Source organism: Spermophilus citellus (assembly GCF_964194105.1).
Source record: "Spermophilus citellus genome assembly, chromosome: 6".
NCBI lineage: Eukaryota > Metazoa > Chordata > Mammalia > Rodentia > Sciuridae > Spermophilus > Spermophilus citellus.
In genome coordinates this window covers 32,381,403-32,394,223 of record NC_138187.1, presented here as the reverse complement: position 1 = coordinate 32,394,223, position 12,821 = coordinate 32,381,403, and the positions used below count along the sequence as shown (strand labels likewise).

At 43.4% G+C, this 12,821-nt stretch overlaps 1 protein-coding gene across 1 annotated transcript; it reads left to right on the top strand.

Annotated features, from left to right (window-relative positions):
- Window positions 1-2,732: 2,732 nt before the first annotated feature.
- TMEM225B (transmembrane protein 225B) lies at window positions 2,733-12,394 on the top strand. The gene is made up of 4 exons (XM_081296839.1): window positions 2,733-2,943; window positions 4,584-4,730; window positions 5,738-5,875; window positions 12,219-12,394. The coding sequence occupies exons 1-4, from the start codon at window positions 2,736-2,738 to the stop codon at window positions 12,389-12,391; spliced, it is 666 nt and encodes a 221-aa protein (XP_081152965.1). The 5' UTR covers window positions 2,733-2,735; the 3' UTR covers window positions 12,392-12,394.
- Window positions 12,395-12,821: the final 427 nt, after the last annotated feature.

Here is a 12,821-nt window from a genome sequence, read left to right as displayed (position 1 = left end):
ACCTCTGAGACCCCCTAGTCAGTGGGAACCAGGCCTCAACCCCAGGCCTAACTGGGAGGCGCTTTAAATCGCCCCTTTTCAGCGTCCGGAGTATTTGGAAATCACTCAGTCGAACTGAGGCCAATGGTGGTTGGTGAGGTGAGTGGGCAGCCATGCAGAATTCTGGTTCCCACTCTGATACTGACTGTGACTCCTCTATCAGTCATTCCCTCTCTCTGGCTCTCTTTTTCTTTTTCAATTAAAATTCCTAGGATCCTAGAGTATGGCCTATATCCATGCATACCTTAGATTGCATGTCCTTGGAGCACAGTTATCCAGTACTTGTACTAAGGGGAGTTTTCTGCAGGGTCCTGGACTAGGGCCTGGGGAGGAGGACAAGGGCTTCATCACTGGACAGCTGCCTGGCTAGGGAGGGAGCACACTGCAGGTAGTGCCTTGGGTAGCCCCAGGCTGGGGAGCAAAGCACTGTGCCATGTGACATGTTGATGTGTCTCTCCCCCAATAGCTTCCAAGAGCCACTGAGTCCTGTGTGTTTTCATCCCTGAGCCCCACCATTGGCCCAAGCTGGGCAAGGAGCAACCAGTAAGTGCATAGTTGGTTTTTGTTGATGGAACAGAGTATGGCTGTTGCCTGGGACAGCTGCATGGAGTGGACCAAGTGGCACTCTTCAGGGGAAAGGGAATCTGAAGGGCTTCGGAGAGCAGAGAGGGCACCCTGGGAAGGAACCCAAGGGGGCTGCGGTGCTCCCGATTGACTGGTGTTCCCCATCAGGGTGGGGACAGGAAGGATGGGTGCTCAGAAATTTTATGAAAGGAACATAGTGTGTGAGGCAGGGTGATAGAAGCATCGTGGGCTGGGGATGTGGCTCAAACGGTAGTGCGTTCTCCTGGCATGCGTGCGGCCCGGGTTCGATCCTCAGCACCACATACAAAGATGTTGTGTCCGCCGAAAACTAAAAAAAAAATTTTAAAATTCCCTCTCTCTTTCTCTCTCTCTCTTTCTCTTTCAAAAAAAAAAAAAAAAAAGATGGAAGCATCGTGGGGGGAGGAGAAGGCAGTATAACCTCAAGGCTGGAGCTGGGATGAGTGAGGGAATGTTGGAAATAGAGAAAGACAGATGTCTCTTTTAGACAGGTTGAGGTTGGAGGGTGGATAGCTGTCAAATGAGATACCCAGTGTACACCATCCCATGCAGTAGCTGTGACTCCTTCCTGTTGAGTTTTAGAGCTAGAAGGGCTCCTCAGCATTCATCACTGTAGAGTGAAGGAAACTGGCCCTGAAATTGACATGACTCATCAGTGTGGCCCGGAGAGTGGAAGATAGAAAGGGGAGACTTAGAGAGAGGGGAGAGTACAATTCTTCAGGTGAAAAGAGGAACTGGTGATTGACAGAAAGGAGGAGAAAGTACATTCAAACATTTCCAGGTCACCTTGACAGCACTGAGGAGGAATACCTGTTTAGGCATTAGTATTGGTCAGCATGTTTGGGTGTGGGGATGCAGGAGGGACCCACACCTCTACCCTCTATCATCAGGCTTGTTGGGCTACAGTGATCAGCAGCTCTCAAAGACACCCATCCCCTTGGCTGAAGCAAAAGAGTCTGCAGGGCCTGGCACTGGGCATGAGCCTGCACACCCGGCACAGGGTGCAGGGACCCAGGGAGGTTTGAATTTTAGATGTCTGCCCTCCACCCTGCCCTTAATCCTGAGCACATCTTTAACTGAGCACCTGAGCACAAAGCACTGAGTTTGGCACTTTGCTATGTATTGCTTCATTTGGTCCTTCCACTGGTCTCAATGGGCAGGTGATATATATATATATATATATATATATATATATATATATATCCACACATACATACACATTATGCATACATCTATATGTAGTATACACCACACACACACACACACACACACACACACACACACACACATTTTTGCTTTTTCTCCAAATGAGGAAGCCAGGGCATAGGGAGTTTGAGTTTGAGCAAGTTCCCAGGATGACACAGTTAGGGACAGGGGAGGCTATGGCAACAGTCAAGGGCTCCTGATCAAGACTTGCCTAGTATGGTAGCAAAAGAGAAAATATTTTGGGGTGAGAGACTCCATGGAAGAGGGCTCCTTGGATGAGGGCCTTGACTTCCAGGATTAGAGGGAATCTGGGACTTCAGGAGGCTCTCTGTGGAGCACTGAAATTATGAGCTCATTTTTCAGCAGAGGCCTCCTCCTGGCCCAATGGACCCCATCCCCAGTTTCCTGTGGTCAGAAGGCTTGTCATTGAGCAAGGGCACTTGGGGTTCTGGCCTCACGGCCTCCCCCAGGCCCTCATTCTGCAATCTAATGAAAAACAACTGACACAAAAGAGGCTGATGGAGGTGTGTTTTGTTGGCAGTGGCATGGGGGTTAACAGAATTGAAACATTGAAACTGTAGAGGTTAATGACCTTGGGAAGGGCTGGGCTGATCTCCTCATTGTGCCTGAGGAGGAAGTTGGGGCTCCCACCATGCCCAAGGCCACCCAGTGAATTAGTGCAGACAACATTTCCTGCATGTTTTAGGTCAACCTCAGAGGCCTGGAGGCTGTAAAGTTAAGCAAGACAAAGAAATCCCCATGGACAAGCCTCACCTATGTGCCATGCGCAGTGCCTGCATTTCCACGGTCATCATTTCCTTCACCCCGAGCCACGGGAGGATGTGGAGAAGTCCCACCTCTGCCATCACTTTTCCCTTGCACAGGTGATGCTGACTTTAGAGGACAAGAACATGAAGGGAGTCACCTGGGCCATAGTCCTGGTCTTGACCTCCCTGGGCTACCTGCTCATACTGCTGGTCTCCATCTTTCCCTTCTGGGTGCGGCTCATGGACGAGGAGACCCAGGATGTGTTTTTCAGTGGCCTGTTTGAGAACTGCTTCCATATCAAATGCTGGAAGCCTCGACCCTTATCCAGTAAGGAGGGCTGGGGGTAAGGATGAAGAAAGGGGAGATGGGACCAGTTTGATGGCTGGGTGGAGATAGATAGGGCAGGTTGGGGGCAGAGGACCAAATTTAATAAGCCCATAAGCGCATTTTCTCTGAATCTTCACTCTTTTGGGGTGAGAGGAATGTAGGGCACTGTGAAAGGGTGATCATGTCATGTTGACCACTGAAGTAGGGGCATATGTGTTAGGAACCAAGTTTATTTCCAAGCCATGATTCTCTGTGGGGGTGAGGAAGGGTTTCTGCTCTGCTCCTCAAGGTTGAAGTAGCTCCTAGTGGAGCTGAATTTCAGCTTCCCCAGTGACCGTGAAGTGACAGTCCTGCAGATACTGTGCTCAGGCCTGAGGACCACATTTGAGATGGAATGGACACAAATACTTGAGTTCAGAGGATGGTGAAAGCACTTGAGACTATTTTTACCAACCCCCCCCCCCCAAAAAAAAAAAACCAAACAAACAAAATACCAAAAAACAACCCTTTTCTTTCTTTTGGTTCTGGGGATTGAACCCAGGGTCTTGCATAGACAAAGCATGTGCTGTCATCACTGAGCTACTTTCCTAGCCCCTTTAAGGAAAAATCTGAAGGCCCCAAGGATGTCTGTCTTGGAAAAGACGCGACCCAGGGAAACCCAGGGACTACTTTCTTGGGAATAGGAGAGGCCTCCTTGGGGGAAGATGGCCTGACTATGTGAGCTCTTTGACCCAACGTTCCTCAATCTTGGTGCTACTGACATTTTGGGATGGGTAATCTTTGATATGGGGGCTCTCCTGTTTCTTGCAGGATGGGAAATAGAACCCCTGCCCGCTTCTACCCATGAGATGCCTGTAGTACCACTCCCCACTTAGTTGTGACAACCCAAATTGTCTCCAGGTATTGTCAAATACTTAAGGGACAAGTAAAGGAGGACCATCACTGATTTAACCCAAGGGTAGATTCTGGAATGTCTGGGTGTTCAGAAACACCTTTGCCTTTTGTCTTCCTCCCAGATGTCCATCTCTGTTTGCTCAGAAGGGCATTCAAACTAAATTTCACATGGTGGAAATCATCAATGGGAGAGCAAATCACCCCATATCCAGACTCTATTATTTTTGGTCTATTTCACTTCTCCTATTAAGAGGAAAATTAAATAAGGCTGAGGGGATTCCCTGTGAAGTTGAACATTTCGACCTCGTGGAGTTCTGAATTTCCACGGGTAGTTATTTTAGCATAACCAACATAGATGTTGGTTATGCTAAAATAACGATTGCACACACAACCAATTTTTATCAGGAGAGTTTGCTTTTATGTGTTTTATGAAAACCATTGTTTTTTCCAAATGGAAGATACATGATTTCCTCATACACCATCATATATGTTAAGAACTGATGAATGACTTTCGTGTCTGACATTGTCAGTCTAACTTTCTCCCCATATGCTTCCACGTTGTTGGAAACAAAATGGTGAGGCTGGAGCATTCTTGGGGGGCAAAGTGCCAGGGTCACAGCTTTGGTCCCAGGCTGTGATCTGAGGGTGGTGGAGGCTCCGGGGCCCCCTGTGCCAGGCTCTGAGGGTCTCTTGCCTTTTGGAGGGCAGGGTCTCCAGCTCCAGCCCTGGCTCTTCCTCTCCTGCAGTCTACATCCTCCTGGGCCGGTTCTTCCTGATCTCTGCAGTTATCTTGGCTTTCCTCACCATCTTCCTCACGGTGTCCTCTGCGTCTGAACTCTTCCCAAGGACTTGGAAGCACAATGTTGTGTCAGCCACTGTCAGCTTCCTCACAGGTGTGCAACAGCCATGCAGTCCCTGACCTCTGAGGGCCCTTGAAGGGATGCAAAGGGAGTGGGTGGGTGGTTTCTGTGATATGAAGAGTCATGTGATTTTTAAGTTTCCTCCTCTATGAATTAATTGACCCCCGCACCTGCCCTATTAGAATTTATGATGCCTCTTCCTTGGGGCTTCTCAACATTCTACATTTTCCTCTATGACCCTGTTGCCGGGGTCATATGTCTGGTAGGTCACCTGTCTAGCCAGGGACTGTCATAGAATCTGGCAAAGAATTGTAATTGAGCTGGGCGCAGTGGCGCTTGCCTGTAATCCCAGCATATCAGGAGGCTGAGGCAGGAGGATCGTGAGTTCAAAGCCGGCCTCAGCAACTTGGTGAGGCACTAAGCTACTTAGTGAGACCTTGTCTCTAAATAGAATTCAAAATAAGGCTGGGGATGTGGCTCAATGGTTGAGTGCCCCTGAGTTAAATTCCTGGTACAAAAAAAAAAAAAAAAAAGAAAGAAAGAAAGAAAAATAATTGTAATTGAAATATATAAGTGAACTATCAATGTTTCTTGAATGAATGAATGGAAGAGACCTTCTTTGCTCTTTTGAACTTTTTGACATTTGAAAAAAGTGACCAGGCTCTAGGCTGGGAAGCTCCCAGGACTATGGAGAAGTAGAATACACGCAGGGGGTGGGGAATCTGGTTGAGTTTCATCCAAAGTGTTTTACCTAGAGGGCCCAACCTGAACTGAACCAAGGGCATATACACCAGGGGTCCCCAGAAAGGGGTTTCTGTTGGCGGGACCCCTGGGTGGTGAGGCACATGTCTTTGAGATGAGCTGGGAATGATTGATAGTGTGCTGAGCGGGTGGTCGTTGGCTCAGAGTGGGCAAGGGGGTAGATAGGAAGGAGCCATTAAGTATGAGCCACATGGGCTCTGTCTGATTCAGTGTGAGGAAGGTTGGGTGAAGACAGGTAGCCCAGGAAGAGAGCAATCATGCTTCCCATGATCCTACAGGGATCTGTGCCTTCCTGGCCATGTTGCTACATGCCCTGGAGATCCGGGATCTGAGGATGAAGCCCAGTCCACCACAGTTCTCCATGCAGTGGCCTTACTACATCCTGGGCTTTGACATCCTTCTGTTCCTGGTGGCTGGTGAGTGTCCTGTGGCTGTTACCCACTCCTTACCCTCTTGTCTGCAATTAGGAGCTTCTCTGGGGGAGCTGCACTGTTCCAAACTATAGCCACTAGCTACAAATAGCTATTTAACTTTAATTAAAATAAAATACAGTTAAAAATTCACTTCCTCAGCCATACTAGCCCCATTTCAGATTTTCAACAACCACACATATCTGGTGGCTACCACATTGGACAGTGTAGTGTGATTTCCATCTCTGCAGAAAGTTCTGCTGGACTGCACGACCTCAAACCTATCCCCAAACTTGGCCTTCGGGTTCTTATCCTTCTTGGTACTAGAAAGAAAACTTCCACATGTCTGTGCTGTCCCTTACACCATCCTGATTTCTAAGGCTCTCTATTCCTGTCCATCTTTATCTTGAAATCTATCAATCTTGTTCCTCACTTTAACCTATTATCTTGAAACATTATCATCACCTTCTAGATTCTTAATCCTGTCTGATTTTGTCCCTACCCCTAATCCTTCCTCTGCTATGTTAACCTGACCCACGATCATGTTCTATTTCAAATTTAAAATATACCAAAAATATACAAAGGAATATTATTTATAGCCAGCCATGGTGGTATACACCTATAATCCCAGCAACTTGGGAGCCTGGGCTCCCAAGGAACACAAGTTCAGGACTGCAGCAAAATAAAAAAATAAAAAGGGTGGGGGATGTAGTGGAGCATCCCTGTGTTCAATCCCCTGTACCACACATGCACACATACATTTATGAGATATCCGTAAGATACAAGTAATTAAAAATAGAGACACCCAGTTCCCACCATAGATAAGAACTAGCCATATTTCAGTGAATCCGTTGTTCATAAGTTAAACCATTATTTTATGTACCAATGAGGAAAGAGAAACTGGTGTAATTCTGAGATTATTTAACTTGTAAAACATCCTCATTTCAGAGATGTTAAAATAAGAAAAAAATTTGTAATTGGCTTCTCAAAATTAATGAAATGCGGTGGAACAGTCAGTATCTTTGAAGGTCCCTCACCCCTAGCTCTTCTTGACTTCATCATCTTCTCTCCATTCCAGAACCAGTGATTCTGAGATTTATGCTAATCACATTTCCTACTCACTTGTATCCTTAACCAGCATATTGTTTAGTTTTCCATGTTTTAAAACGTTATATAAATACATTTTACTGTGTTTATTCTTCTGGAACTTGTTATGTTTGATCAATATTATAGCCCTTAGAATCCTCCATGTTAATTAAGAGTAACTGAGATTCATTAATTTTTACTACCTTAAATATTTAATTGTATAAATATTCTACAGTTTGCCCATTTTCTTATCAATGGACATTGAGGGTTTCCAGTTTTGTTTCCTACTGTCACTGACTGACCTTTGAACTTTTTGTACTTATGTCCTATTGCATTTGTGCTGGATGCTCTTGAGGACATATGCCTAGGACTGAAATTCTTGTATTGAGATGATGCATATTTCCAGGTGATGCCAAATAGATTTCCCAAGGGATGATAACAATTTGCATTCCTACAGGCAGGGCAGGACAAGAGAATTCCTGTTGCCCCATCTCCTTGTCAATATTTGAAATTATCAGGTTTTTTAAACCTTTGCCAGTTTAATTGGTGTAAACTGTTATGTTATTAATGTGTGTTTCCTTGATTATTAATCAAGTTGAACATCTTTGAATAGTTTTATTGACCATTTTTCCTTTTCAAATTGATTTGTCAGAGGTGTTTATATATTTTATTTATTTATTAATTTTTTGTAGTTGTAGACAGACAGCATATCTTTATTTTATTTGTTTATTTTTATGTGGTGCTGAGGATCGAACCCAGTGCCTCATATGTGCTAGGCACATATGAACTACATCCCCAGCCCCAGCCGTTTTTATATTTTAAATCATGAACTACATCCCCAGCCCCAGCCGTTTTTATATTTTAAATATTAATCTATTATTATTCTATCTATTATTATTATTGGTACCAGAGGTTGAACCCAGGGGAGCTTAACCACTGAGCCACACCCCAGCCCCTCTTTTAAAAAATATGTTTTATATATTTTATTTAGAGACAGGGTCTTGCTAACTTGCTTAGGGCCTCACTAAGTTGCTGAGGCTGGCTTTGAACTTTCGATCCTCCTTCCTCAACTTCCAGAGCTGCTGAGATTACGGGCCTGTGCCACTACACCCAGCTGGTAGTTTTGCCATCTTTATTTAAGTTTTCAATCCATCTTGAATTGACTTATGGTGTGAAGTCGGGCTGCTTTCATTTTTCAAATGAACAGCTGGTTACCATAGTACTCTGTGTCGACTACTCTGTCCTTTTGCTCTGACCTGCAGTGCCATTTTTGTTAGTAATCCTGTTCTTGTGTTCCACTCATTTATCTATCCTGGTGGACAAACCACGCTTTCACTGTTGCTCTAACTTTATACTATTCCTGACATTGTATATCTTGATATCTTGTTGGAAAAATCCTTGCACTTGTTTTCCAAATGTATTTGGTTTTTCTTGGCATTGTTTCCTTACATAGAAATTCAATAATCAGCTTGTGACAATTCACAAAAAATATGATATTTTCTTTGAATTATATTGAATGGTCAATTTAGGAAGCATTGATTTTTTTAAAACTCTTTTCAATAATATTGAATCATCCTATCCATAAACATGATATTTTCTTCCTATTTCCTTGGGTGTTCTTTAGTGAGTTTTGAAAAATCTCATGATTTTTCTTTTTGTTTGTATTTTATCCCTTAGATATTTGTGCTTCCAGTATGATGATAATAGAAGTGGCAATAATTAAGGGGATTATTTTTTGGGGGGTAACGGGGATTGAACTTAGGGGTACTCAACCACTGAGCCACATCTCCAGCCCTATTTTGTATTTTATTTAGAGACAGGGTCTCACTGAGTTTCTCAGTGCCTCGCTGTTGCTGAGGCTGGCTTTGAACTCTGTCCTCCTGCCTCAGGCTCCCGGGCTGCTGGGATTACAGGTGTGTGCCACCGTGCCTGGCTAATATTTGCTCTTATTTTGAATTCTCCTCCCTCCTACTGTCATTGTGTCTATTCTGCTATTCTTTTTTCCAACTTATTTCCCCCGCCCTGGACTCAATTTACTCACAGCATCCAGGCATTGGTCAAAACCAATTTAATATATGCAAAGTCCTGAGAAGGGTGTGTTTTGTCAACTTTTTCACTACTACGATCTTTTTTCCCAACTTCTTAAAATCAGGTCTATGTTCATTGATTATTTCTTCTTTTTCTATTTAGGTAGCTAAGGCTTTAATTTTTCTCTAAAAATTTTGTCTACATCTGCCATTCTGATGTGTAATATTTCAGTTATTGTTCTATTTGAAATATTTTCTAGTTCCCCCTTTTTTTGTGTGTGGGGGGAAGGGGTACCAAGGATTAAACTCAGGGGCATTCCACCACTGAGCCATTTCTCCAGCCCTATTTTGTATTTTATTATAGAGACAGGGTCTCACTGAGTTGTTTAGTGCTTTGCTGTTGCCAAGGCTGGCTTTGAACTCACAATCCAGAGCTGGGGATATAGCTCAGTTGGTAGAGTGCTTGCCTCCCGTACACAAAGCCCTGGGTTCAATCCCTGGCACTGCAAAAAAAATTTTTTATATATATATTGACCTCGCTATCCTCCTGTCTCAACCTCCCTAGCCACTCTGATTACAGACCTGTGCCACCATGCTTAGCTATATTTTCTAGTTCCCTTTATGATATATTCTTTTTTAAAAATATTTTTTTAGTTGTTGATAGATTTTTATTTTATTTATTAATATGTGGTGCTGAGAATCGAACCCAGTGCCTCACACATGCCAGGCAAGTGTGCTACTGCTGAGCCACAGCCTAGCCCATGATATATTCTTTGATTCATGATCATTTTATATTTTATAAATATAAAAATTTGCATCTTTGTGTTGGCTATTCTTTTTTTTAAATTAGAGCTTGATAGTTATGTATAGTAGTTGGGTTCATCCTGACAGAATTATACATGTGTGGAATTAGATTTCAGTTCAAGAGCCCCCCTTTCTGTCATCTTCCCATCCCCATTCTCTTCCTCCACTCTGCTAGACTTCCTTTTGCTCATCTATTTATTTATATTTGGTTGGTTTTCCTTACTTATACACAAAGGTGAAATTCCCTGGGGTATTTTTATATATGCACATGACATGATTTTTAAAGGATTCGTTCTGCATTGCTTTCCCATTCTCATCCCTCCGCTCTCCCTCTTGATCTCAAAGCTTCTTCTACACCACTGATCTGCCCTATGTTTATGGTATCCTTTCCTTCTCTTCAGTTTACTCTAGCTTCCGTATATGAGAGAAAATACTTGGCCTTTGAGTTTCTGAGTCTCACTTATTTCCCGTGGTGTTATGCTCTCCATTCCCACTCATTTACCAGCAAATGCCACACTTTCATGTGTTGGTTATTCTTAACTCCAGTTTGGTGAAACAACATGAACTGTGTAATCCTATACCTTTAAATTTTTGAAACTTGTTTTATAGTCTATTTTGAGGTCCCTTTCCACAAATGTTAAATGTAAGCTTTTGCGGGGCATGATTGTGCATGCCTGTGATTTCAGCAACTTGGGAGGCTGAGGCAGGAGGGTCACAAATTCGAGGCCAGCCTCAGTAACTTAGTAAAGCCCTAAGCAACTTAGTGATAGCAAGACCCTGTCTCAAAATAAAAAATAACAAGGGCAGGGGAGGTGGGTCAGAGGTAAAGCACCTCTGGTTCAATTCCTAGTACCACAAAAAATTCATCAGTTTTCATAACTGAAAGTGATATTTTCCCATAAATCTTGTCATTTTATACCCTCTTTTTCCTTACATATATAAACATGTTATATTTTGTAAATGTATTTTTATTAGAAATGTAAAACATACCTATTTTACATTCTGTGTCTCATAAATTTACTAACTGAATTTATTTGCAGGACTGAGTCTGTTTCTACCATGTCTGCAGGCTCTTGTGGTGGTGTCTGGTTTCCAGGTGTCTGTGTCTGTGTGTATGTGAGTTTCTTCCCACTGTGAAGTCATTTACCTTGGAATTTTACCAGTGGAGTCTTTGAGACCTGAATTTAAAGTGTTTCCTCCCTAAGGATCTATAGTTGCTTCTGCCTGGTGCAGGGAAACTCTGGGTCACCTAAGTTGAATGTGTATCTCCAAGATGCAGCTGAATGTGTGCTAAACTATCTTTTACTTTGGTTTTGGCTTCTAAGAATACCTTACATTGGTGCCAGCTTGGTGGTTAATTTAAAAATAATTTTTTAAAAAATATTTATTTTTTAATTGTAATTGGACACAATACCTTTATTTATTTATTTTTATGCGGTGCTGAGGGTTGAATCGAGGGCCTTGCATGTGCTAAGCGAGCGCTCTACCACCGAGCCACAACCCCAGCCCTAAAAATAATTTTTTAAAGTAATAATTTATTTAGAATTTTTTGCTGTTTTAAGTGGGATAGTATCTGGTCTGCTTTAATGCTGAAAATAAAATATGTCTTTTATCTTTGTCTTAATACATCATTCATTACTTGCTTAAGAGATCTCCATTCCTCCTCTTCCTCCACCCCCCTTCTCCCGATCTTCTTCCCTCTCTTTTTCCTCCCCCTTCTTCCCCCCTCCCCCTTCTTCTCCCCTCCCCCCTCCCCATCCCCCAGCCAGGGCTTCTTCATGCTAGGGAAGCTCTCTACCACTGAGCTAAACCCCAACGCCTCCATTTGTTCTTATGGACATGGATTGTCCTTTTTCTCTCTTACTTTCCTGAGGGTCTTGAGTTAGGCAACAAGAGCCTGGGTTTTCTGTTGGGTCTTCCTCTCTCTAAAGCTTCTTTGCTCACATTTTATTGGTAGACAATTGCTGTGATGCTGTTCAGTCCTGGCCATGGTCCTGTGATTTTTATCCACCTGTTTGTGTTTTTTTTTTTTTTTTCTGGTGGTGGGTACTGGGGATTGAACTCAGGGGCACTTGGCCACTGAGCCCCATCCCTAGCCCTATTTTTGTATTTTATTTAGAGACAGAGTTTCACTGAGTTGCTAAGTATCTCACTTTTTGCTGAGGCTGGCTTGAAATCATGATCTTCCTTCCTTGTCCTCCTGAGCTGCTGGGATTACAGGAGTGTGCCACCATGCCTGGCTGTGTTCCTTGTTGTATGACATGTTCTGTTTCCCCTTCTATCTCTGTAATGCTCTGTTGGAGAGAAGGACTATGGAGGGTAGATCCAGAACCAGAGTGGCTCACAATTAGAGGAGGGAGCCCCTGACCTCTGATCTACAGCACAGAGCTTGACATACTCTCTCTGATCTCACATTTTTTGCTGTTACCTAGGTGCCATTTGCCTTTCTCAAGGAAAAATCTGCCTTAGATGTCGCTTGTTGCCCATTTACCAGAGCACTGAAGACGTCCAGGGGACCCTACACTTGGAAAAGCTGGAAAGCTTGGGAGGAAAACTGAGCTGGGTACAAAAGGAGACCCAGCTGAGGGAAGCAACAGTTATCTAGCCCAGGACATTGTCTCTGCCCTTCCTGAAGCTGTGTGGCGACGCTTGCAGGTGTGTGCAGCAACTACTTCTCTGTCAGTCTCTGCTGCCTTGAGGAGCTGGAGCATCAAGCCAACCTTGCACGCACAGACAGTCCATCTTGCCGATGTTTAAAATTTGTTAAAAGTTCTTTGGTAAAAAAAAAAAAAAGTTCTTTGAACTCTTCTGAGCTTCTTGAGTGATTATTATTACTTTTTTTTGAAGGTATATTAAAGAAATAAAAGGCTAATTTGTATTGATCCATACCTCAAAAACCAAGCCTGGAGTCCAGGAGGGGAAGAATTTGACAAGATGAGCAAGTGAAGTAGGGTTTTAGAGAACAAAAACCTCACAGAATATAACTGCAATAGAAGGTTTTTGAGTTAATAATAAAAAAAGTGACATCTAGGGGC